General features: G+C 39.5%; 2 protein-coding genes across 2 annotated transcripts; one reads left to right on the plus strand and one right to left on the minus strand.

Moving 5' to 3' along the window:
* Positions 1-880: 880 nt before the first annotated feature.
* On the minus strand, positions 881-10,513 carry DDX49 (DEAD-box helicase 49). Its single transcript, XM_072156277.1, has 13 exons — positions 10,256-10,513; positions 9,265-9,388; positions 8,673-8,758; positions 8,467-8,588; positions 7,884-8,071; positions 3,921-4,061; positions 3,733-3,808; positions 2,983-3,059; positions 2,696-2,793; positions 2,488-2,562; positions 2,107-2,195; positions 1,811-1,882; positions 881-1,562 (listed from the first exon to the last, which is right to left on the minus strand). Exons 1-13 carry the CDS (start codon positions 10,368-10,370, stop codon positions 1,416-1,418), a joined length of 1,410 nt encoding a protein of 469 aa, XP_072012378.1. The 5' UTR covers positions 10,371-10,513; the 3' UTR covers positions 881-1,415.
* On the plus strand, positions 10,484-26,535 carry LOC140135165 (coatomer subunit epsilon). Its single transcript, XM_072156291.1, has 10 exons — positions 10,484-10,618; positions 12,259-12,321; positions 12,403-12,503; positions 12,716-12,868; positions 17,315-17,368; positions 20,130-20,211; positions 21,216-21,371; positions 21,584-21,652; positions 21,929-22,003; positions 26,183-26,535. Exons 1-10 carry the CDS (start codon positions 10,520-10,522, stop codon positions 26,228-26,230), a joined length of 900 nt encoding a protein of 299 aa, XP_072012392.1. The 5' UTR covers positions 10,484-10,519; the 3' UTR covers positions 26,231-26,535.
* Positions 26,536-27,636: the final 1,101 nt, after the last annotated feature.

Raw genomic sequence — 27,636 nt, forward strand, 5'->3', positions numbered from 1 at the left:
GCCAACACTTACCAGATACTAGTGCGGTTTATAAGCATTACTCTAGTAGCTGGATTATAGATATTTATATACATTTCTGTTGATTAACCCATGTCTTTATGAGAAAATAAAGAAAATAGATTTTAGTATTCTGATTACGGGCAGTATATATTATTCCATAAATTGTGATTGGGGGGGGGGGGCTATAACAGGATAGTATATAGATGACCTATTCTTAGGGCACATCATCAATATGTGTCGTAAAGTTATGAAGTATGGCATAACACAGAGGAGAGCAGTAGGCAAAGCTCCATTCTCTGTGTAGGGGCCATGCGAGGCTATATTTTTTGCTTACTTTCCAGCTTCTGCTTATTTTTCCCTCAACAATTCTGCAGCGTTTCATACATATGTTAAAACCAGAAGGTTATCCATGATATGTGGTTTGAGAAGTGGCTGTATAATACTGTATCAGTGTCCTTCTGAACTGATCCATTGGTGAGCCTCCACAGAGGAGGAAATATATTGGCATAAAAGTTGACTTCTACCTACTGCTGTAAGCAGAAGGATAATTCTCAAGATTACTTTAAGTCTCTCTCTGTGAGGAAACAGGGCTGCAGTACTGATTCTGAGGATTCAGCCAACATAGTCTCCATTGAGATTTAGCATGAAACTAAAACACAAAATGTCAAACTAACGTCCCTTTAATGATTTCCTTTCTAAAGAATCTTCACTGAAAATTAGACTTAAAAAGGTACCCAAATAACAATGGCAGCCCCAGTAATTGGTATAACAAAAATCCAGTTTTACAAGTGTGAGCATGGTAAATCTCCCTTTCAGGACAAAATTCTGTGATCCAAGTATTACTAGATCACGGACCACATTCATAGTAACTCTAAACAAGTTCAAAATCCAATCTCTTTATTACCAACAAGGGATATATTACAATATATACAGTCAAGAGAAAACAGACCATTTATAGGCGATAGAATTGGTATATGCCCTATTCACAGGGACCTCCCTACAATCAACAGAACAGTGACCTGAAGCACATTCATGGCCTCATCCCGTGAGCCACAATAGGAGGCCCAGAGACTGAAATGGAGCTTCATAAGAGTAGATCAAAGGGAGTCTATGGGAGACTAGCTGTACTGTGATCTGTGCTGTTAGTCCAAGCAGTACCCTGTGGATAGAAGGGGGGGGGGTTTAATTATAGGAAAACCCTAAAAGAATTGTGAAGGTACTGCCACACAGTAGCTCAAGTCAAATGCTGCAAACCAATTCCAGAATTTCTCATGCTCCATAACAGACAAGAGAAATTAAGGGTGTATAATAATATATCACTGCCGATCTTCTGTCCAGGTCCACCTTGATCAGTGAAAGCAGTATGGTAGACAGCTAGAGATTCAGTCATTGATCTGCTGAAATATGGAAGCCGTCTACTCTTGCTGTTTCTTCTTTTGCTTCCTGCGTATTTGATCATCTTTTTCTTTCCGAATTGCATCCCGAATGTGCTCCTTGAATTTTTTTTTTTGCTTTTTGAGTTTCTCAAGCTCAGCTTTTCTTTTTGCCTCCAGATCAGGATCCTTGGGGAAAATATAAAATAGTAAATTTTACTTAAAGGGGTTGGTCACCTCGTGTTTTTGTCATGCAAGTGTAGGGGCAGGATATGAGGTAATTTACCAATATATATCTATTAATAGTTCTGCACCACTTTATTGATATGTAAAGTGAAGCCTCCTGGCTTTTACCTCATCAGTAAGACATTCCTGACCATAAAATGGCTGCAGTCAACCCAATGACTGAACAACAATATCTCCATTAGATGCCTTACCTTCCCTTCTAAAATGAGCTGCTTCCTTTTGTTTATCTCCTTCTTCTCATCAAAGTCTGTACCTTCCAGTCTCTAGGGGGCAGACAAAATGCATGTCACCATTTAGTTACCAATGTGCTACTTTAATGTACATTTCACAGGCTTCGGGATCATGCTCTTGAATATGTGCATCCCTTGGAAACAGGACGAATGTTGGCCTGAACCAACGCGTTGCACACAGTGCAGAGTACAAAAGATCTCGTTGTGGCGAGATCCTGATCAACATTGCCGTAGTACACATGGGGCCTTATACTTACAATTTCACATGCCCGCCTGGTGACATTCACTTGGGTGAGGATATTGAGGACTTCACTTTCTTTCACTGCATATTCTATTAGTTTCATTTCTGCCCATTGAGAAACATAAAATAACTAAACGTCCTAGTGGCACAGTTATTTAAATAAATAAGATAAAAACAGGTTAAAAAGAAACAAAAAAGACAAATCATATCTGAAAAGATCAGCTAAGGTGCATGTTCCCTTATTCTAAAAACTGCTGAACTCCTTTCAGATTGTGGCAGGTATAGAAAGGGAACAATCCCTTTCTAGTCTACCTGCTTATAACATTGTCACATACTTATAGGAGCCGGTCAATTATAGAATTTTAAAATGTATAGAAAACTGTATAGAGACACTCACTAATCTGTTCTTCTATAGAATGTACCAGGTGGATGTCATATTGAGTCACCAATGTTATTGCCAAGCCACTTCGCCCTAAAATATACAGAAAAAGTAAAAAAAAAAAAGCAAAAAAAAAAATTAAAGGGTGGGAAAAAAAAAAAAGACATTCAAGTTAAAAACCACAAGAGTAGGGCTATTGGTAAGGGAGAGCATAACAGAATCGTACCTGCCCTTGCTGTTCGGCCCACACGATGGATATAGATCTTTGGCAAGCCTGGGGTATTGTGATTGATCACAACCTGCACTGTGGGAATATCCAGTCCTCTGAAAAGGGAAAAGAAAAGTTATTCCATCAAATTATCTTTTGTACTCTTTAGGGTAAATAGGCTATTCAATATGCTAGATTCTAAATTGAGAGAATCAACCAGACAGATGCCAAGAGGCAGTACCCTAAACCCTTGTCAGGAAAAAGAGGTGAAATAGGGCACTAAACTATGTCATGTGTCTTCTCACCTTGAAGCCAGATCAGTGGCAATAAGAATCTTGTAAAAGCTGGATTTAAATCTTCCAAGAGCAGCAAATCTCTCCTTCTATTGAAAAACACAGAAGTTCAAAGTCAATTGCCATAGTGCTACATTACACATGTAAATTGCACATTTACCTAAACATGAGCCAAACACAAGGAAACATACTGTTTCATTTTGTGTCAAAAAGCTAAGCCAACTAATAGGAGGTGCAGAGAATAGACCGCATTATATACAATATTGGATACATTTGGTGTAGCATAAAATGGTCTAGAAATTGACCCAATAAACCACTTCCAGTATGAGGAGAACTTGTTGAGCTCTCTTAAATCTCATTTCAATGGGGATCTTCAAGGGGATGCCACCACGCCGAGTCATAAATGAAACATGAACTACGAGCTGTTAACCCGTATGGTAACATATTGGTTCATTAGGTTAATTGGGTTAATTTCTGCCTAAAGGTCCCAATCAAGGCACTTTTGATCAATCTGCCCTGCAGTTTGTATATACTATAACTATGCTTCAGCAGTAGTTGAAGTGCTGCGGCTCTGCGGCCTGTTCTATTTGTTTAAATGGTGCAGCCCAGGCCCTTTTACCCTCTACGGTCAGATGGTAGACACAGCTAAAAATAATGATAAAGATTGCTCTTCCAGAATTGGTAGAACAGCATCTAATAATTATTCATAACAGCTTGAGTTGGTGAAGGAGGTAAAAAAATGTGCAATTTGCATACAAATACCTGCTTCATCATTGAATGCAAAGCTATAGATGGGAAATTGAACCTACGGAGCATCATGTTGAGGATCTGGCAGTCCCTGAAACATTAAACAAAGAACATTTTTAGATGTAAAGATTGTTTGAAATGATGTTATTAACATTCATAGCAGTTACATAAAAACTTTTACCATAAAACATTTCAGATCTTACTTGCAAGTACTAGTGAAGATGATGATGGACCAATCTTCATGTTCATCCTGGAACTTCTGGATCAAATGCACCAAATAAGCATCTTTCACTTTCTCGGGTACCAAGAGATATTTCTGGTCCAACTGCTCCACTGTCTTCACCCTGAAAAAAAAAAAAAAAAAAAAAAAAAGCAAATAATTGACAATGTATCTGGAGACTAACACAAAAAAGGAGTCCAGCACCACATAGAAACGGTAAAGCAACTTCTTTTTTATTGGAAACTGCATACATTCCAAGCTCTCAAAGGACCGAAACTTAAAAGAGATCTATCATCAGGAAAAGGATTTTAAACCGAGAACACTCGGCTCTTCTCTTAGCTTCTTATTGCCTTGTTTTTACAAAAAAAAAGGCTTTAAAAAGTATTCAATTGAGCCAAAGAGGCTCTGGGCTCCATAATTATTAATTGAGCACAGATACCCTCAGACTCATTTGCATAATTTTAAAGTCCTTTTTTTCTAAAAACAAGGGTATAAGAAGCTAAAAGAAGAGCAAATCCTGCCAGAGGGAACACACACCAGTATAAGTGTGCTTGGTGTACAGCTCCTGATCTTGGTGGCAGATGCCCTTTAAAGTTTTACTCATGGTTTTAAGTGCAAGTAAGTGTAACTAAGTGTTTGATCCTGTATAAAACTACATTCATGGGCTCAGGGGGGATTACAGGTGGTAACAGGGGAGTGGTAGACCATCACAGGACTTCCTATTGTAACCAGGTTAAACTAAGATACATAAGAGACAAATACATGTAATCTATAAAACTCCAAATGTAATATACAACACATACCATAGCTCCTGTGGACTGTCATGTGACCCCTTGTCTGGCCAAGGTGTATGAAGGACTTGTGATGAATCAGATGGGGTGGATCAAAGGTCTGTCAGACACGATCAGCAGACAGAGAAGATGGAATACAGGCAGTCCCCTGGATATGTACAAGATAGATTGCCAACTTATCATGTAAAATATTAATTGCCGTTCTGGTCGACACACCTCCGGCCTCTGCTACTTCGCGCACTTTAGTTCATCGATCAGCCAGTATCATGTCGTGGAATTTTTGAATGACTTCCTTGGTAACCACATCTGTCGGGCTTCCCGGTTGCTCCTCATCAAAAACAGATATTCGCCCACATTTAAATTAGTTGAACCAATATCTAAATGTGGTCATAGATGGCGAAGTGTCCCCATAAACAGCATCCAACTTTGCTTTTATCTCCTCACATTTTATTCCCATCCAAAAACAAAAAGCAAATTACTGAACGATACTGCTCTTTTTCCATCTTATCAAGATCAAGGATTGTTCTAAAGTTGAATTTGTATGCAAGTCGGAACTGTATATTCTTCAATAGTAACCCCAGACAAATTTTTTTTGGTCTCTGTGACAAATGGGTTTTAAAAATGTTGGATTGTTAAAAGAACCAATAATCCAAAAATTGTGTGTAACCAGGGGTAGTCTGAAAGTCAGGTGTTCTTTAGTAGGGGACTGCCTGTACCAACAAGAGGAAGAGACCTGAAGAGAAAACTTTAACATGGAGACCTAATGGAGGTTTTAAATGGGGACCACAGGGTCTCAACCTTACACAATGTTTCATTATGTGTTATTAATGCTCTGATCAGGAAAGGTTTACTCTATATATGCTATATTCCATTTTCTTGCATAGGATTTATAGATGCAGGGTTATCTGTATTTTGCAGTTATACTGTGTATTACTGATGTTTGTCGTTTATAATTCGGTATAGCAAAGACTAATAACATGTATAACTACGTACTACAGATAACCCTGCATCTATGTACCATATACATTTGAGTATAAGCCGAGGCCCCCAATTTCAACACAAAATACCTAGAAAATGTATTGACTCAAGTACAAGCCCAGGGTGAAAAACAAATTGGTCACAACTTCAATCAATAACTTAATGCCCCAAGCAGCCGTCCCAGTAATGAAATGGCCCAAGCAGCCCCCCCACCAATATTTAAATACACTGCAAGAGCTTCCCCAATAATGAGATGCCCTTTGAAGCCCCTTGAGAACTGCAAACCCTCGTTCTGCAGCGGCTCTGACTTGTTGATGCACTTTGTCCATGCATCAATGCTGGAAGCATCAAAGGGCAAGTATAGGAGGTTTTTTCTTTTAATAATATACTCGTGTACAAGCCGATATATGGCAACTCCTTTATTAGAAAAAAAACACAACACTAGTGCAGTTCCCAGTTTCCATGTATTACCCATCTTTACTGGTGTATGCAGAACAATGGTGAAAAACACAGTACATAGAAGGGAATATAGCAGATATAGAGTAAACTTTTCCTGACCAGACTAAGATGCCGTTGCGTCGAAACGCGTAGATCTTTTTATTGTCCATTTTTGATGTATGCGATTTTTTCTAAATAAAGAATATTTTTAATGAAGTGATACGTGGAGGGGTATGAAGTGCTGCCAATCTATGTTTTTGCGAGTATCTGTGGCCCTGGAGGTAGAGGGTCTTTAGGAGCGTGCACCATCCCCCCCACAACTTCTGATGGAAAGGAGACTTCATGTGATTGGGTGAGCAATCAGAATATTAAAAAAAAACATGATGAGACTATCTTAGCTTAAGACCCTGTTCCCAATAGGTACATCCAGTAGGTCTCTCTGTTAAGCTTTCTCTTCAGGTCTTCTCCTCTTGCCTGTATTCCATCTTCTCTGTCTGCTCATCGTGTCCAACAGCCACGTGACCCACTCAGTCTGACTCAAGTCCCGTTTCCTTCATATACTTTGGCCAGACAACCAGGTCACATGAAAGTCCAGCGGAACACTTGTAGAACCATTATCTAATTAGGTTATATGTATTGTATGTTATATTTGGAGATTTATAGATGTACATGTATTCTGTCCCTTACGTATCCAAGTTTAAAACTGGTTAAAGTTTATTACAATGGGAATAATTGTATATATACATTCATACAGGATCAAACACATTGTTAGGTACTCACCTGGATTCAGGATTGGTACCATTGCCTGCTGCATTGGGGTGAGCTGTATCTATGTTCTATATGTATTTGGAGACTTTGTAGCTTTTTAATGAAAAGTATGGCAGGAAAAGTATAACATTTTTTCTATTAAAACAAAACTGTCTGTAAGTTAACCTACCAACTAAAAACAGTTGCTGTTGTCAGATTAATATTACAATATTTTACAAATAACTGTAAATATTGGAAGTTGTAGTATCTTTGTAGCATTGTACACGTCATCTCAGACTCTTTTTCACAATTCTTAATTAAGAGCCAAAATAATAAAATCTATGTTCCAATGCAGGCAGTCCCTGGGTTACATACAAGATAGGGTCCATAAGTTTGTTCTTAAGTTGAATTTGTATGAAACTCTATATTTTATGATTGCAGTTCTAGAGAAAAATTTTTTTTGCCCGGTGACAATTGGAGTTGATGGTGACGGTTTTAAATTTTTTTGCTGTAATGGGACCAAGGATTATCAATAGAGCTTCATTACAGACACCTTACAGCTGATTATTGTACTCTGGTACTAAAGTAAAGCATCCAGAGAGCTTCAACAGAGGGGTCCGTCTTTAACTAGGGGTCGTCTGTAAACAATTCAGCTGTGTACGACGTATAGTGAATAGAACCCTGTATTGATTTATTGTTCTATTCAATGTCTGTGGTACTTACAGATACACCCAAGAACAGTCTGTCAACCTATTGACACTGATATGACTCCACAGAGTGTGTTCATCTCCACTGTATACATAGTAAACTACTCTTAACTAAGATCAGTTCTAGCTCATACCTCCAGTAGATAACATATGTTTACCATTAGTTTTCAATTTATGGTATCCTCCTCCATAAAGAAAAAAAAAATGATCAGACATGCGAATGTGGCCTAAGAAACCATAAGCCGAAAATCTACAGCTTCTTGTCATATAAATTGAACTACTTACTCTGAAGTGGACTCCCAGAAAAAAGGCTTGTTCATTGCAACAGATTTCAACTCCTGCAGGGTGTCAGTCAAGGTTGCACTGAAGAGAAGAGTTTGTCTCTTGGCAGGAATTGCTCCAAGAATCACCTGCAGCTCTTCAGTGAAATCGGTGCAGCCTTGTTCCAAAAGACGATCTGCCTCATCCATAACCTAGAGGATCAAAAATTATTAAAGGTGTTGTCAGGCACATCTGGCACCCCCCCCCTCCCCAAACCAGAGGAAAAGGGACCTCATTCTCATTAGTCAGAATGGTATCCCCAATCTTGAAAACATGGGACAACCACTTGAAAAACTCAAGAATAGCATGTCTGTATTATTCTTGGGCTGGCTAGCTGGAACTGAATAGTTTACTAGGGATATTCTTCCACTCAACCTCTCCACTCTACTCAACTCCAAACTGTGATACAACGGGGTAAAATTACTATGGGCTTAAGATCAGTCAGAACAGCAAAGGTACTTTATTCATAAGGGGGAAGGGAGGAATACTCACTGAAAAATACTTTACATGCACATTTTCTTATAATTTCCAATGTCCCACAGCTTACCAAAAATTTTATCCTTTTCATGCTAAACGTGTTTGAACTGCGAATGTGGTCAGCCAAACGACCAGGTGTAGCTATGACAACATGCGGCTTTTTGGACAGCTCCAATGCTTGTGAAACCATATCTGTGCAGAAAGAAGTGTAAACTCAAGCTGAAAGCATTTCACACATTTTACTATAACCTTGGAACAAAAGAAAAAGATACATACCCATTCCACCAACAATTATACAGTCCTTCAGACCCAGTGGCTTGCCCAGAACCCGAAACTGCTCCGCAATCTGATATGCCAGTTCACTATAAAGTACAGGATACACAAGGGGTCATGTACTTTCGGTGGTAAAGTTCCAGGATGTTAACTATGTATTCCAGCTTAAGTTATCTCATAACCAACAAGGGAAAACTACAGCTTGGGGGTAAGACGGTTAATTGTACAAATTGAAGAAGGACAGACTGAAAATGTAACAATTATCAGACATGAATAGCCACCTATTCCAAGGTTTAACGCCAGTGGATCATCTGCTCGTAATCAGGTAGCTAGAAGATCACAAAATACATTTGGAGAACCAACCCAGTAACTAAGTATATCATCTGTTCAGAAGTAGAAAATGACTGCAATGAAAGAATAGATCCTTGTAGTATGCAGGAGTAATATGACCCTGCCTGAATTCTATAAGAGACAGAGGAGAAAAGTATGGAAACAATGCACTGTGTGAACTAGGACAATATTATACATCTTTGTATAATACGAGGCAGAATCAATGGTTCAGCTGCATGCTGATGAGAAATTATTGTGGTCTTACCGGGTGGGTGTGAGAACCAAGCAAAATATTCCATATGGATCTTCTGACAACTTCTGAAGAATGGGGAGAACAAATGCAGCAGTCTTGCCACTACCAGTCTTTGCGCAGCCCATGCAGTCTCGACCTTACCCAAAAATATGAGGTTTGAATAATCAGCAGCATGGTAATCATAATATTTATACACAGAATTTTTTTTCAAACAATATAGTAAAAGCTATTTTATCAATGCATGTAGAGGTTATTTAAACTGACATTGGAGAATTGAAGTCCAATTGCCTGTATTTGCCATCTGTTATAAAGTAGTGCATGTCCTTGTCATATTTTTTCATAGATCACTTAGAGCAGTGATGGCGAACCTTTTAGAGATCGAGTGCCCAAAATGAGACCTAAAACACACTAGCCTTTCCCAAAGTGCCAACACGGCAATTTAGGCAGTAACAAAGTTATTGCTACCAGAATCTTTGAGCTCCAATCCGACCCTGTCCACAACTCCTCACTCTTCAGACAGGACCAGGCAGCACAGAATGGGTCACTACTTGGACTGCCTGAGACTGCAGGAAGGTGTCATGTCAAGCTCTGTGCCTGGGAGACAGCCCGTGTGCCGACAGAGAGGTTTCCAGGTGCCATCTTAGAGCATTTCAGAAGTGTCAAAGATAAACTATTCAAGTTGCTAATGGAAATGGAGAGGTCAGCTTTAATTTTATAAACTGCCGTGTAAAAATGAAAGCTGTGTTCCGATTGGTTGCCATGAGAAACTAGAACAGTTTTCCTCTGACACTTCTGATAACCTCAGTGTGACAGACCATAGTTTATCAGGATCTATGAAAAATGGATTGTAGACTAGCGCGCGTTGAAAAACAACGTGAGTTTTTAAAGCTGAAACAAGAGCCTTCAAGGTCAGCCCATTATTATGCAGTGTAGATTAGTAGGAAGCAGCTTTCCTTGCTTTACTAGAGCCATCTGGGATACATTGATCACAATCAGCACGTACCCTCCAGGATGGGCGGAATGCAGTTCTCTTGGACTGGGCTCGGTTTGCGGATCCCCATCTGCATGCATTGCTCGATAAGCCACCGTGACAGCCCCAACTTCATGAACCCGTCCATCTCTCCAAACACATGTATCCGCTTCCAGCACTTCCGGTATAACCCTCTACCTCATCACATCGGGACTCAGCAGCCTGCGCAGGCGCAGAGGGCAGGTGGGCACATGCGGAAGTCTGGCAGTGCGGTCGGGTGACGTGTCTGCTTTAGAGATGGCCGCACAGGGAGAAGTGGACGAGCTGTTCGATGTGAAAAACTGGTTTTATATTGGCAGCTACCAACAGAGCATCAATGAGGCCCAGAAAGTGAAGGTAGTAGTAGAGCCCATTACTATTTCTGGGGTGTTGTGACTGTATTTATTCTATGAAATTGTGGTATCAAGCTGAATTATGGATTACTGGATTAATTATGTGTTACTGACTGGCTCACAGCAGTGCAGAGGGTTTCAGGAGGTGGATTTAATCATTCAGTTAATATGCTAAGTTCATTTTTGGCAACTGAAAAGGGATAAAAGAAATTAAAGGACACCCACCATCCTGACAGACATGTTCATTACTTTTAGGGAGTGTTCACACAATGCGTTGTGTTTTTTGCTGCATTTTTGACGCAGGCTTCAGCCTTGATCTCTTGCTAAGGTTACATTACGTTTCCACTGCGCCTGCTAAAATGCAATGTAACCTTAGCTCAGGTTAATGTCACAATATAATGCAGCAACTTTAGACCACAGGACTGGGTCTTAGGAGAGACCCTAGGGAGAAGAGAGATGCGGTTTATTACCCCTTCTCCACTCCTCACCGCATCGTGCTGAAGTAGCGTAATGCGTAGAGGAGCAGAGTCAGCACTGTTGCCGGCAGTGGCTGCCAGGTCTGAAGGGGTTAATCAAGCCACTGGTCCAATCAAACCCAGTACAGCTCTGATCAACTTTAGCAGTCACGGGGGTTGTTTCCCCATGTAACTGGGGCTCTTATAGAAGCCCCAGTTACAGGGAAAAATTTGTAATAGAAAAAAAAAAGTCAAAATGTTCCCCGGGGGCCTTTTATGACCTCATGGGAGACATATACACACATACAAAAAAGAATTAATAAATATTCATAAAAATACATTCGCATACATATCCACAAGATATGCCACGGATATCCAATGGTTCTGGGACCCTTTAGAGAAAGTCATACAGTCCCAGTTCTCATGATAGAAATGACCCTTTTAATGCATAACTACCATATTATATTTGTAATATGACTTCTTAATAACATAATGAATTAATCAACCTGTTTTCTAATTTGCGGCAGCGTAACTTAAAGGGGTATTCTCGTCTGGGCACTCACATTCAGTTTGATAAATCTGCCATACATCAACATTTCTTCAATTTGATGTTATTAAAAAAAATGTTCCTGTGTGAAGATAATTTCTCATAAATGTAGTAATTTTGTCCCTTAGTAACGAGATGGCTTCCTCGGATACGGCCACCTCTGCTGGAGGGATTACATAAAGAAACTAATTGTTTTTGTATATAAAATGTCCAGGAGTTACTCCGTGTCCCACAGCCGTCCTGTGGTAATGATCGCTGAATCCTGGTGGTCAGACAGGACTCAATAGCGCAAGTCTGGCCACCGCTGCCAGAGTGTGACGTGGTCGTATCCGAGGAAGCTATCTGGTTTCTAAAGGACAACATTTATGAGAAATTATCTTCACACAGGAACATTTTTTTTTAATAACATCCAATTGAAGAAATGTTTATATATCAAAGAATAGTGAAACTGAATGTGAGTGCCCAGACGAGAATACCCCTTTAAATATGCAGGCATTAGCCTGTCAGACATGTAAAATATAAGTATGTGGAATGAGATAAATTGTGTGAATTATTTGTATTTTGTTAACTTCAAAGTTCATGTATTGGGTTCTCACACTTGACATTGAAGATTTTAATTGGCTTTTACTCCTCTTTTTGTAGCCTTCAAGTCCAGAGAAAGAGGTGGAAAGGGATGTGTTCCTGTTTCGGGCATATATAGCACAGGTAACATGATCTTATCATTCTTTCTTGTCTTTCGACCTGTTATTGTGTCCTCACTGAAATCTCTTTCATTCTGCTTAACAGAGGAAGTACGGGGTTGTTTTGGATGAGATTCGTCCTAATGCCAATGCCGAGCTGCAGGCTGTTCGCATGTTTGCGGAGTATTTGTCCAATGAAAGTCGCAGGTATTTGTAAAGTTATTATTTATGTTTATCAGTTCTGGCCCTATAACACGGATGAGTTCTCTAGTATGATGTCCTTACATATGCTGTTTGTTGGTCAGATTGCTGGATATTATGCTGTAAAAAGCATGAGAGGAGAAAGTACACATTTTTATATAACCCCTAGGCTTTCCCTCTCTCTTTTTTTTTAATGTATATATTGTTTCCTTTTCTAGGGATGCTATTGTCTCGGAGCTTGATAAGAAGATGGCTAAAAGTGTTGACGTCGCCAACACAACGTTCTTGTTGATGGCAGCTGCGGTTTATTTCCATGATGGCAACACAGATGCTGCTTTACGTACTCTTCACCAAGGGGAAAGCCTGGAATGGTAAGTGGTCAGCGCATAAACCCATCATATGTAATATATGAAATATTCTGTCTTGTGCAAATGCTGTCAATCAGCAGCATATGAATAGCCAGATTTGCCTCTCTGCTACCACTCCTTATCAACAGATATTTATATAAACTATTGGAAGAAAGCTAACTAGTAAGCGCTTAATTAATCGTGATATTGCAAATCTAGAGAATTGTTGCAAAAAAAAATTATCATTATTCTTAAAGGGTTTTACCCCATTAAACTACCACTCCCCCTCAGGGGATGAAATGTCCTTTCTAGAATTCCCTCTTTTATGTGAAATGTCACCTGTTTACCTATCGAATAAATATTTCCCCCCAAAGTCAGACTTCTCACCTTATTTCCACATGAGATGAGTCAACTTTAGTGGTTGCGAGGGTAGTTTCACTTTAGAAACCTATATCTTTGGTTCAATATTAGGGTACCTAGAAACAAGCTTTATGTATTGTATAAATAACGGGAACGGGACTGCAGGCAGTTAAAATATAGGTGGGAACTGGATCTTTATCTGCAGCTTGCATTCCAAATATGTCTTTAGCTGTCGGTATCTCCGGTCCTGCAGCTCACAAAGTCATACACCTGAAGTGTCTGAAGTATGAGATCCGTATCTTTTATATGAATTAAAAAGCATGTTTCTAGGTACAATAACGGGGCTTTTGAATTGACACTTCCCTGCAACCGCTCAACTGACTCAAATATGAGAAGCGTAATATTTAAATGAATTTTGGAGGTGATTTTTTTTTTCTTTTTTCCCCCAATTTGGTAAAAGGGTGACATTTCACATAAAACGGATTTTAGAAACCACATTTCATACCCTATGTGAGGGGGCTGGTAGTTTTAGTGGGTTAAAACCTGGTGACAGGTTCTTTTTTAACAATGTTCTCCTCTCAAACAATATTCCTTTATAAATAAATTGAAGACACAATAGCTCATATCATTCATTTTTCACATTTATTGATAATTGTAGAAAAAGAACAGAGAAACAACTTAACATGGTTTTTAGTAAATATGCCACAGTATTGTTTCAAGAACATTTTGACTCGGCGGATATCAAAAATTACTAGCTACCTAGCTACCAGTGAAACATGTTGGGGGGGCTTGTGTTTGTATGAATTTTAATTTGCTTTAATCCTCCTGTGTGTTTGCCATCTAGCTAACTAGTATCTGCTGAGTCAGTTTAGTTAGTGTGAGATATGGAGATGGCTAACACACTGATAAGGTCAAAGCTGCTAGCTCTTTGACAACCAGCCACACTCACTACCTATGAGCAGTGATCTGCTGGGCAGTTCAGGAATCTGTTCTTAATGTGTATGATAGGTTGAATGATGTTATGTAGGGTTGTGGCATCATACCACTATAGATACAATTATACTATACGTTCCACTGGCGGATGTTTAACCCCTTAGCGCTCTGCGCCGTAGCTGTACTGCGCTGAGTCCCGCGAATAGCGCTCAGCGCAGTACAGCTACTGCGCAGAGACGATGCCGGTTCAGCGCTGTATAGCAGCCGAACCGGCATCGTTAGCCGCGGGATTTCAACGGTAATCTACCGTTGACATCCCCGGCTAACACCCGCGGTCGGAGTGGGCTCCGATCGCGGGTGTTTAACCCGTTAAATGCCGCGGTCAACGCGACCGCGGCATTTAACATGCCTTCTGGGGGTCTTTACATCACAATCGGCCCCCCCGCACCGTTTTCGGGGGGGCCGATTGCTGTTTTGGCACCTCTGGGGTCCGATCGGGACCCCAGAGAAGCCTGGAGGCTTTACCTTTAAGATGGCGTCTGTGACGTCATCTTAAAGGCAAAGTGTCAGCCTATGCATCTGCATAGGCTGGCACTGATAATACCCTGCAATACATTAGTATTGCAGAGTATTATCAAGAACAAGCAATCAGATGATTGCTTGTTCATATCCCATGGTGGATCATGTAAAAAAATGTAAAAAAAATGTTTTTCAATAAAAAATTACTTTATAAATCATTAAAAATGCCCATAAGCCCCAAAACATATAAAGAGACATATAACACTCAAAAAAGTCTAAATCATAACACAAACCCCACATATATAGTATCACCGCGTCCGTAACAATCCATAGAATAAAACTAAATAACTATTGAACCCATATGATGAACGCCGTAAAAAAAAAACGTTAAAAACCCGCCAAAAATTATGATTTTTACCTATTATATCCCACTAAAAATGCAATAAAAAGTGATCAACAAAACATATGTACTCCAGAATGATATTGTTGCAAAGAACAACATGTCCCGCAAAAAACAAGCCATCAACCAGCTCTGTAGCCAAAAACGTAACAATGTTATGCCACTTGGAAGACGGCGATGCAAAAATGATAGATTTTTCCCCACATTAGGGTTTTATTTGGCAAATTTAGTAAAACATAAGAAAAAATATTCATGTCTGGTATCCCCGTAATCGTATCGACCCATAGAATAAAGATAACAGGATTATTTAAAAAAAAAAGTAAAAAATCCAGTACAGAATTGATGCTTTTCTACTCATGACCTCAAAAAAAGTTCCAAAATTTTCAACAATAGGTGATACCAACCCCAAAATGGTAACACTGGAAAAAGCATCTCGTCCCGCAAAAAAAATGCCGTCACATGGCCCAAATAACGGAAAAGCGAAAATGTTATAGCCTTCAAAAGGGGCCAATGAGGAAACTAAAATCCTGGCAGCTGCAGGGTGCTCCTTCCCTTCTGCGCCTCGCTGTGCCCCCATAACACAAGTAACGGCCACATGTGGGGGGTCTCTGCACTCGGGAGAAATTGTAGAACAAATTTTATGGTGAGTTTTCTCTTTTTATCTTTTGGAAATGTGTAAATTTTAGGGCTAGATGAACGTATAACCGACAAAATTTGACCATTCTAAATTTCACCGCCATTTTGATTCAATTACTATGAAGATCTCAAGGGGTTAACAATCTTTGTAAATGCTGTTTCTGATAGTTTGAGGGGTGCAGATTTGAAAATGGGTTGGTTATATAGGGGGTTTTGTTGCTAAATATGTAAAATTTGATTTCAAACAGTATTTATCCCCAAAATAGTCAATTCCGAAAATACGGAAAAGCGCTATTCGATTTGTAGGCCGCGTGACGTCAAAATAAATTATCCAAACATTTCAAAAATTATGAAAATGTAAAGTAGACAAATGGGAAATGTTATTCTGCAAGTTATTTAGGTGGTAAATCTATCTGCCTGAAAACGCGGTGATTTTGAATTTCAAAAATGGCAAATTTTTCTAAAAATTCATCACTTTTTTCTTTTTTTTGTAAATAAACGCAAAACGTATCAGCCAAAATTTACCACTAAAATGAAGTACAACATGTGGGGAAAAAACAATATCAGAATCGCTTTGATAAGTAACAGTGTTCAAAAGTTATAACCATATAAAGAGACGCAGGTCAAATTTCAAAAAAAAGTTGCGAGCCTTAACCTGCAAACAGGCTGCGTCCTTAAGGGGTTAATCATGTGCGAGAAATTGTAGTTCGATAATCAGGGCAATTGTTTATTTTATGATGAGATAAAAGACAGTAGGCTTAGATGTACGTATTAAGAAAGTGGTGCAGAACTATTAATAGATGGTTACTGGTAAATTGCCTAATATAGTATCCTGCCTCCACAATTACACAAACATTACAAAAAACATGAGGTAAAGTTAATAGGAAGGAAAGTGTTTCTCTATGATGCTTGAGGCATGTCAGTTTATTCAAGTGATCAGAGGTTTTGGACAAGAGATCCCTTTGGCGCATGGAGCGTTTTTTTTTTTTCACTGACTGCACTTGCATGTAGTTTATACCTCCTCCTGCAGTCAGGCTCCCCCACCTGCTCCAAGCATCTGTTTGTCCCAGCTCTAACTCCTAATTGTGATGTAACTCTCCGGCTATTTGGAGATCTGAGGAGTGGGCAGAGCAGACTGAATGCAGGAGGTGCGGTTGCCTGACTACTTCCAAAAAAAAAGATGATTTATCATTCACGCTGCAACCAAGAACTATGCTAAAAAGGCCTCCAGCGCATTTACATATTGTAGAAGGAGGTACTGTTTGTGGGCTTGGGGTGGGGGTTAGTGTGGTGACAGGTTCCCTATAAATTAACCTCCGACCCTTCACTAAAAACACTGCCATTCCAGCTCCGCCACCGAAGAGCTGCAGCTGATTCTCGATCTGTTATTATTTTATGCTTTTGGCCTCATTACTGATCATCTATGAAAAACCTGTGGAAGGTCTAGAGAAATACTAACAACTAGGTGAAGCCATCACATGCATTGAATCGACGGTTTCCCAGAATATTAAATAGGTGACTTATTTATAAAGCATCCACTAATGTGCCTTTTTACTAGTGAACTGCTTTGTCATCTCTTTGGTTTAAGAAGTATTAACAAAGTATCATTTTACCTGTCACAGCATGGCAACAACTATCCAGATACTTCTGAAAATAGACAGACTTGATCTAGCGCGGTAAGCAGAATTTGTTTCTTATCTTTAAATCTTAGGTTTGTTTCTAACTGACAACAGTACCATATGTATTGTGAACATACACGGGTAATATATATTTTATATGTGTGGACTTTATCAGATCAGAAAAACAAATTCAAGAAACTTACATGCAAGTGAAGATTCCAAACACATAGTTTACTGCATATGTAGACCACTCAGAGTGCCCTTTTTTTCCTATTTTATACATTTTTTTAAAGGAAACCTACCACTTCTGAAGGTAGGTATGAGATGCAAACACCGGGCACCAGCTCAGGGTGAGCTGGTGCCGGTGCTTAGTTTCGTTAGTGTTAAAACCACGGTATCGCGGTAAACTTTATAGCAGAAACTGATTTGGCGCTGCGTGCGCGCGCCTACATAGGAAATGCCGCAGGCGTTGCGCACGGACGCGCGCAGCGCCGAAGCCGATACCGCGGTTTTAACACTAACGAAACTAAGCACCGGCACCAGCTCACCCTGAGTGTTTACAGCTTACACCTACCATTTGAAATGGTAGGTTTCCTTTAAGGGTATTTTATTGCTGCACAGGTTAGATTAGATTGATTTAGTGCTCGAGAATAGTGCATTAGTCACATTACTTAGTATACATTTTTCCCTACAGGTAATTATCTTTGAGGCACTGAAAGGAGACAGGGTTTCTCTTTTTTTGAGCTTCCGTTTTGGATTTGTTAATTTGCATGTTGCTTCACAAAATCATTATCGCTTACCTACTTACTTGTAAAGGTTTTCATATTTAATGTGTATGTATAGCCTGCATGTACACTCACCGGCCACTTTATTAGGTACACCTGTCCAACTGCTCGTTAACATTTAATTTCTAATCAGCCAATCACATGGCGGCAACTCAGTGCATTTAGGCATGTAGACATGGTCAAGACAATCTACTGCGGTTCAAACCGAGCATCAGTATGGAGAAGAAAGGTGATTTGTGGCCTTTGAACGTGGCATGGTTGTTGGTGCCAGAAGGGCTGGTCTGAGTATTTCAGAAACTGCCGATCTACTGGGATTTTCACGCACAACCATCTCTAGGGTTTACAGAGAATGGTCCGAAAAAGAAAAAACATCCAGTGAGCGGCAGTACTGTGGGCGGAAATGCCTTGTTGATGCCAGAGGTCAGAGGAGAATGGGCAGAGTGCTTCGAGCTGATAGAAAGGCAACAGTGACTCAAATCTCCACCCGTTACAACCAAGGTAGGCAGAAGAGCATCTCTGAATGCACAGTACGTCGAACTTTGAGGCAGATGGGCTACAGCAGCAGAAGACCACACTGGGTGCCACTCCTTTCAGCTAAGAACAGGAAACTGAGGCTACAATTTGCACAAGCTCATCAAAATTGGAAAAACGTTGCCTGGTCTGATGAGTCTCGATTTCTGCTGCGACATTCGGATGTTAGGGTCAGAATTTGGCGTCAACAACGTGAAAGCATGGATCCATCCTGCCTAGTATCAACGGTTCAGGCTGGTGGTGGTGGTGTCATGGTGTGGGGAATATTTTCTTGGCACTCTTTGGGCCCCTTGGTACCAATTGAGCATCATTGCAACGCCACAGCCTACCTGAGTATTGTTGCTGACCATGTCCATCCCTTTATGACCACAATGTACCCAACATCTGATGGCTACTTTCAGCAGGATAATGCGCCATGTCATAAAGCTGGAATCGTCTCAGACTGGTTTCTTGAACATGACAATGAGTTCACTGTACTCAAATGGCCTCCACAGTCACCAGATCTCAATCCAATAGAGCATCTTTGGGATGTGGTGGAACGGGAGATTCGCATCATGGATGTGCAGCCGACAAATCTGCGGCAACTGTGTGATGCCATCATGTCAATATGGACCAAAATCTCTGAGGAATGCTTCCAGCACCTTGTTGAATCTATGCCACGAAGAATTGAGGCAGTTCTGAAGGCAAAAGGGGGTCCAACCCGTTACTAGCATGGTGTACCTAATAAAGTGGCCGGTGAGTGTATATATTGGGGCAGTAAAGAAGCCCAATGGCACGGTTTGACTATGAGAATTAAACCTTTTGAAAGGATAAGGGCCACAAGTCTAAGAAGCTATAAGAAATTAGATACCGTAAATCTGGAAAACATGGATGGGGAATTACATTTTAATGGAATTTAGTTTTTGGGTAATTTTTTTCCATACAATATATTTCTAAATATATTACCGTATTTTTCGGACTATAGGGCGCACTAAAAATACTTTGATTTTCTCAGAAATCAAAGGGGCGCCTTATAGTCCAGTGAACTGCACTTACAGACAACAGCTGACTTGAACTGTGCACAGGTCTGCCACCTGCTGGTCATTCACCCTTATAGTCAGGTGCGCCTTATAAATTAACCTAGACGTTTTAGCAGCTATTTATTTATGGTGCGCCTTATAGTCCGAAAAATACTGTATTAATTTTTTGTATGCTATTTTGAAAGTTGTTAAATGATTATTTAAATAATAAAAAAAAGAGTGCCCATACTTGATGTTCATAGATGAAAGCAGCTACAATGGCCAGATGTGTTTGCATTGGTTTCAATGGTTGAGATGGTACCTATATGCATTCTGAGAGAAAGCTGGAACAGTAATCCATTGGGCAGTGTACTACTGGAAATACTAATGTCAGAATAAACATTGTAAGCAGTATAATGCCCCTGGGCACACTGCAAACATTATTTATGAAGGTTTTTCCTCTTTCTAGTTCATTTATCACTGTTATTATTTGTTGTTTTATAGCAAAGAACTAAAGAAGATGGTGGATACAGATGAAGATGCAACACTGACACAGTTGGCAACAGCATGGGTTAACATTGCAATGGTCAGTATATGTAATAGACTTTATAAATGCAAACCAAAATGCTTGGATTGTACTTATATATTTCATAATTCCATTTACAGAGCTGTATAAGGACTTATTTTGTGCTGTGCAATTGACAAATAAAAAACACATTTACCCCATTTTCTATTGGACCCTTTTTTGCAGTTTTTGCTGTGCACTCCAAATGACACGTCCCCTTAATCTTTGGGTTGGTATGATCATGGATATAACAAGTTTAATTATGTATTGTTCTGTTTTCATTGCTACCATTTTGGGGACCATATGCTTTTTTATGTTTAATCAGTTTTTAATAAAGCTGATCGCGCATTGTCAGGCAGGTCATCGGAGACTGTACAACTTTTTGATCACTTTTTATGGTGTGGCAAGATGGCAAAAAAGTGTGGATGTGTACATTTGGGTGCTCCAGTGTTCACCGCAATGAATAACCTTTTTTATGTTATGATAGCAGTTTGGTATGCAACGAAACCGAACATATTTATGGTTTCATTTATTTGTTTTTATATCAGTTCAAAGGAAAGGGTAATAGTATTATTTTGTTTTTGTTATTTTACTGAATTTGTAGACCCCCTAGAGTAAAAATACCGACCATATTCTGCAATGCTACTGTATATGGAGTTTTTCTTACTGATCTATTACAGTATACGCACATACATACTATGGCATGGAATTAGGGGACCCTAAACACCCTCTGTAAATATACAGCATGTGGTTGAGAACCAGTTAAACATGTAACTCAAAGTTCCTCAAATTACTTTATCCCTCTTTCCACTTGGTAAAATGACTCTAACTAAAATATTCCAGTTTCCTCCGTGGCGATTATCTATTACTTTTGTACATCTCACATAACTGGGGCACAGTCTGTGTTACCCCATATAGCATGATAATCATGAATATTTCATAAACTAAGATTCAGTTGTACACTGTGTGTTGTATTTGTTGCTGTTGTATCTCAGTTTTCTTATACTCGTGTCTTGTTCCAACAGGGTGGAGATAAACTGCAGGATGCCTTTTACATCTTCCAAGAGATGTCTGACAAGTACTCTTCCACCGTCCTGCTGTTAAATGGCCAAGCTGCTTGTTACATGGGACAGGGCAAGTGGGAAGACGCTGAAGGTGTTCTGCAGGAGGCTTTAGACAAGGTAGTACAGTTTTATTAATATGATTGTTTATCAGTGTTGCCAACTATTTGTGTACCAGGACTTAAAACGTAGCTAAACTTTTTATTTTTTTTCACAAATCAAGTCTCAAATAGTATGGACATTTATTTATGTATTATCCACAGAGTTAAATTAGTGTCTTGAGGTAATACAGAGGTTGAAATCATATAATAGTATGTATTCTTGATTTGCAGGACAGCAGCCATCCAGAAACTCTCATTAATTTCATTGTGCTAACTCAACACATTGGGAAACCTCCAGAGGTAAGATAATAGCTTTTTCTGTTATTATGCCTTCTGATTCATTGGCTTGCCATGAAATCCACTTGTTATGACAGCCGCTGTCATACAGGAAATATAATGTGTCATTAAATTATTTTCATTGTGTGGTAACATGGAGTTGATCGTGTAAACAAAATAGCACTTCTGATGTTCTTGCAATGTCCTCAATGTGCAGGGGATTTAGTGGGCACTAGTTCTCTACGACTGTTTTTTTTTGTTTTGTTTTGTTTTTTCATGGTATGTGATGTTTTTCTTTAGGTCACGAACAGATATCTCTCACAGTTGAAGGATGGTCACCGAAATCACCCATTTATTAGGGAATTTCAAGCAAAGGTAATAGGCATGCATAAGTTCTATGAAATGTCTGTTTAAAGGGCCACTGTTAATTTAGTACCCTTACGTGGATGTTTGCCACTCCCAATTTCCTTTCTTTTATTAATTTCACCTAAATTTTCACCTGGCTCTGATGGCTGCTGATAAGATATACAGCATATGTGGAATGTTTCCTAGATAATAATTTTTAGAGGGGTAGGTGTTTAAAAAAAAAAAAAAAAAAAAGTTGTGATCTCCTTCTTTCCAGCTTCCATTGCAGACAATCTTTGTTTGTTAACAGAGGCATTTCATGCCCTTAACATGATGCCATTACAGAAAGCTCTGTATAGAAACAGAGACCAGCGAAATTTCTGACACTCAATGGGATGTAGTCTTGGAGAGTATACCATCACTGTCTCCGTCAGAGGCCCAAAGATTATCACAAATCTATATTCTGCATAGGGTGTATAAGACGCCAAGCATGTTACATAAAATAGGAATTCGATCTGATTCTTGTTGCCTCAGATGTTCAACTCCAAATGCTAAACTGCTTCACACGATGTGGGAGTGTAGGGAGCTGGGGGAATTCTGGAAGCGGGTTCTTCATTTAATTCGGAGAGTATTGTTGGTGGACTTAGAACCGGACCGGAGGGCTTGCTTATTAGGTCTGATCGAAAGTGATACCATAGAAGGAGCTACCCTGCTATGTACACAGAAATTGTTATACTTGGCACGCAAGGCCATAGCGGCTCGGTGGATTCAAACTTTGGCACCTACAGTGCAGGAGTTCATAAATAAGGTCAATAATATAATTAGGCTGGAATGGGGAGTGTATTTAAAAAGGAAATATCCTAAAAAATTTGATAAGATATGGGGCAGGTGGCTGAATACGACTACCAAACAAAGCACTAATAGATTTGCGGAACAGTACTCGATACCAAATGATGTTGTTAGGCACATAATAGATAGATACTTCTCTGTCTTGGTCCTTTACACTCTTTAGTAAGAATTGCAAGATCCGGATGAGTGGTCCTTTGGTACAATTACAAATTGAGCCTTAAACCGTCTGCTGCAGGGTAAAGGGGTGCGGGTGGGGGGTATGGAATGTTATAATGTTGTATTACTTTGGTTTTTTGTGTCATAGACTGTATGTTACAAAAAAAATTGTAAAAAACCACAATAAAAAATGTTTTGATCAAAAAAAAAAGACACAGAGACCTGCAATAATTGGAGCTGTGCACAGGAATAAAGACAAGAGGATGCAGGAGTGACACTGCTTAGATGTGACAGGGGTAGGAGAATTTTTAGTTCAGGGCTTTTTAATCCATTTATACTGCAGTCCCACTAACTATATATGAAACACGGTTGGCGTGAGTGGAGGGATACCTTTGCTGTGATTAAATTATGAATTATGCTTTGTACAGAGCCTGAAGGGAGGAGCATTACTCTGGGTTCTTTGCAAAGTTCTAGGAATACAAAGAAAATAATTCATGCTCCTACTTTCAGGTCATATTATTTATCGTATATGAATTGGCTTTAACTGAAGTGTTCCTTTAATGGGTTCTCGGTAAAATCTCTCCCCTAGAGTGTGTCAGGGTGTAATATCTACCATCACTGGTGCTCTAGGTTAATTAATTAGTGAGTTCTTTGATGACCCAGAGATTGAATACTGAAAGTTAAAGGGGTTTTTAAGGAATTTTGGAAAGCTACATGTAGAGCCAGACAGGGGCACAAGAAAAAAAAGAATTGCTTGCGATGTAAGCATGCAAATGACATGCTGGGTTTGGGCTGATCGATGTCATGACTCCTAGAACTTAAAGGGGTATTCTCATCAGGGGATTTACATTTAATTAAATTCATTTGCCTTATGTAAACATTTCTTCAATTGGATGTTAATAAAAAAAATGTTCCTGTGTGATGATAATTTCTCATAAATGTAGTCATGCTGTCCTTTAGAAACCAGATAGCTTCCTCGGATACGACCACGTCACACTCTGGCAGCGGTGGCCAGACTTGCGCTATAGAGTCCTGCCGGACCGCCAGGATTCAGCGATCATTACCACAGGACGGCTGTGCGACATGTAGTAACTCTCGGACATTTTATATACAATAACCTTTAGTTTCTGTGTGCAATCACTGCAGCAGAGGTGGCCGTATCCGGGGAAGCTATCTCGTTTCTAAGGGACAACATGACTACATTTATGAGAAATTATCTTCACACAGGAACATTTTTTTTTAATAACATCTAATTGAAGAAATGTTTATATATGGAAGATGAATGAAACTGAATGAGAATGCCAAGATGAGAATACCCCTTTAAGTATTCCAGAGAAACTGCTGCTGTGTCTCCTGTATCTGTTTCATGCAGCATTTTATGATAGATGTTAACACATTCTTTGTTTACAGGCAGTCCCCGGGTTACATACAAGATAGGGTCTGTAGGTTTGTTCTTAAGTTGAATTTGTATGTAAGTCGGAACTGTATATTTTATCATTGTAATCCCAGCCAGAATTTTTTTGGTCTCTGTGACAATTTGATTTTTAAAATGTTGGGTTGTCATAAGAATCAATATTAACAATAAAGCTTCATAACAGACACCTGTGATAACAGCTGATCATTGTAGCCTAGGACTAAAGTACAATAAATTACCAATATCCAGAGGTCCGTTTGTAACTAGGGGTCGTATGCAAGTCGAGTGTTATTAAGTAGGGGACCGCCTGTTTTTGCCATCTATTTATATGTTTATGCATGATATGTCTCCTTTAACCAGTTCACGACCGCCCGCCGTATATTCACGGCGGTGGTTGGGTCGCGCTGCATGAAGAGGGCTCAAGGGCTGAGCCCTCTCCATAGCCGGTAAGTCTTTGCTGCATATTGCAGCAAAGGCTTACCGGTAACGCCCGCGATCAGTGCTAGCACCGCCATCTTACCTGGGATCGCCGCTCCCCGTGACGTCATCGGGGAGTGGCGATCCGTCTCCATGGTAGCCTCGGGTCTTCCGAAGACCTGATGCTATTTCATTTTAACCCCTTCATTACAATGTGCTGATAGCACATTGTAATGAATGAGGAGGAAAATCCCCATACACTGCCATACTGTAGTATGGCAGTATATGATAGGATCGATCAGACAACCTAGGGTTAAAGTACCCTAGGGAGTCTGAAAAATAGTATAAATAAAAATCAAAAAAGTTAAAAAAAAAAAAAAAAAAATTATAATAAAAAACCTATAATTTCAAATCACCCCCCTTTCCCTAGAACTGACATAAATATAAATAAACAGTAAAAATCATAAACACATTAGGTATCGACGCGTCCGAAAATGTGATATCAAAATATGATAACGGTTTTTCAATGCATTTAACCCCGTAACGGAAAATCGCGCCCAAAGTCGAAAATGGCACTTTTTTGCCATTTTGAAAAATATAAAAAAATCTATAAAAAGTGATCAAAAGGTCGTACAGTTCTAAAAATATCATTGAAAATATTATCAAATTTCGCAAAAAATGACACCACCCACAGCTCCGTACACCAAAGTATAAAAAAGTTATTAGCGCGAGAAGTTGGCAAAATCAAAAAAATAATTTTTGTACAGGAGGTTTTCATTTTTTTAAATGTATGAAAACATTATAAAACCTATACAAATTTGGTATCCCCTTAATCGTACCGACCCAAAGAATAAAGTAGACATGTCATTTGGGGCGCTCAGTGAAAGCCGTAATATCCAAGCCCACAAGAAAATGGCGCAAATGCGTTTTTTCACCATTTTCACTGCATTTGGAATTTTTTTCCCGCTTCCGAGTACATGGTATGGAATATTTAATACCATCACTATGAAGTGCAATTTGTTACGCAGAAAACAAGCCGTCACACAGCTCTTTATGTGTAAAAATAAAAAAGCTATAGATTTTTGAAGGTGGGGAGTGAAAAATGGACATGAAAAAACAGGAAAGGGCCCAGTCCTTAACCGGTTAAGAATCTTAAATACACATTTGTGTATTAGGTTATGGTCAGGGAATCCATGTCATTATGTGCAGGTTAAGAAGGGATTTGGTGGTCAATGGTATATATTTCCTAAACCTAATTTATGCAAGAAAAAGGTAGTCCAGTCATTACAATCTGTGTCGGATGAAGAATAATGCTGCTCTTTGTAAAACTTGCTCCTTCCAATGCTTCAACAATTCTCCTCTGTTTCTTCCAGGAGAATGAATTTGACCGCCTCGTGCTGCAGTATGCTCCCAGCGCATGACCCGGACCTGATTAATTTATATTTCTCTCTATGAACACAATTTCTAGCTCTTACAATGAAAATACATATGTTCAAATCGGGCAGAGTTCCGAATCCTATAAGTGAAGTTAATGCTAAGTGCTGGGGGAGGAGGAAATTCTCTACTGCAGTGTTTGTATTAGACTGTAATGTACTATTTGTACTGCTAGTCTCACGTTGCCTGCTTTCATTACGGTATTATTCATTAATGTGTTCACATCTTTTCAACTTGAATTCATTTTGTTTAACATTGACATTCCCAATAAAACACTTTCTTTTTTTCTTTCCTTTGAGAGTTCATGTACAATTGTATGTGTGTGTCTCTTTGTAATAGAAATATGATACAATTAAATACTAGAAGCCTTTAAAGTAAAATGTAAAGGCCCTTATTGCTTATCTACCAAATGTGTCCATAAACAAATGAACGGCACAGCAATGTATAGTAAAGGATTTATACCACAATGCATCAAAAAACGTAATGGATAAACAACAAAGGAAAAGCGATGCAATTATGGGGCAACAATTAAATTTTATTAAGGCAAAAATAGAAAATGCACACACAAAGAAGATACAGTTAGATTAAAAACACTTAAAATAGTGCTACCAAGAGCACAACCGTCCCCCAAAGTGGGGTCAGGGAACGAAGACCCATACCCGGGGTGAACCACAGCAGCCAAACACCCTTCCTAAGTGTGTCCCCAGTCCTGCATAGATGAAAAACAATAACCTAGGCAAAGCTAGTGTGAACAATATATGACCTCAATGAAAAAAGTGCAAATGCAGTAAAGAAACCTGAGTAGGTATGAGGCAGAGCAGGCGGGGGAAGGAGGGTGGGTCAGCTGTGGGAAGAGGAACCCCACACGTTACGTCATGTCCTCGTGACTTCCTCAGGGGTAATGACCAGGGTAAATTGTGTCCCGCTTATATGCCCGATAAACACCCCCAAACAATTACCTCACAGCCAGGTGAAGAGGCGACGGCATTACAAAGTTGGAGCATATGTCCTGACCGGATACCGGAAATGGCACTGTGCCCTTGCGCCATACAAATCCCATTGCGACGAATTATGGGGCATGCGCCAAGCGAAGAATGACCACTGCTGGGATATAGTGCACCAATCCCAAGAACGTCAGTATGCGCATGCGCGTAAACAAATCATGCGCACGCGTCAATATTAATATAGTAACCAAGATAAAGGCAATAATGGGAGGTACAGCGCACACAATTGTGCGCGGATGGCGCCACATATGCAGCCAATAAAGTATGCCTGTAGTGCCAAATAGGAAAATATACATGCAATATAATCCAGACAATACAATTTTAAATAAAAGTCACAATTGTTACTCAGAGGCAAGGGCTGGAGGAGAAAAGGGGGGGGGGCGGCATAC

This window comes from Engystomops pustulosus, chromosome 1, assembly GCF_040894005.1.
Source record: "Engystomops pustulosus chromosome 1, aEngPut4.maternal, whole genome shotgun sequence".
In the NCBI taxonomy this organism is placed as follows: Eukaryota; Metazoa; Chordata; class Amphibia; order Anura; family Leptodactylidae; genus Engystomops; species Engystomops pustulosus.

Coding starts and splice junctions, on each gene's coding strand:
- DDX49 (XM_072156277.1), bottom strand. CDS start 10,370: ATGGACGGGTTCATGAAGTTGGGGCTGTCACGGTGGCTTATCGAGCAA. Junction 4,062..7,883: donor TTCTGGGAGTCCACTTCAGA/GTAAGTAGTTCA, acceptor TTTTTTTTTCAG/GGTGAAGACAGTGGAGCAGT. Junction 1,563..1,810: donor AGCTCATTTTAGAAGGGAAG/GTAAGGCATCTA, acceptor ATTTTCCCCAAG/GATCCTGATCTGGAGGCAAA.
- LOC140135165 (XM_072156291.1), top strand. CDS start 10,520: ATGGCCGCACAGGGAGAAGTGGACGAGCTGTTCGATGTGAAAAACTGG. Junction 12,322..12,402: donor TTCGGGCATATATAGCACAG/GTAACATGATCT, acceptor TCTGCTTAACAG/AGGAAGTACGGGGTTGTTTT. Junction 20,212..21,215: donor CATGGGTTAACATTGCAATG/GTCAGTATATGT, acceptor TTGTTCCAACAG/GGTGGAGATAAACTGCAGGA.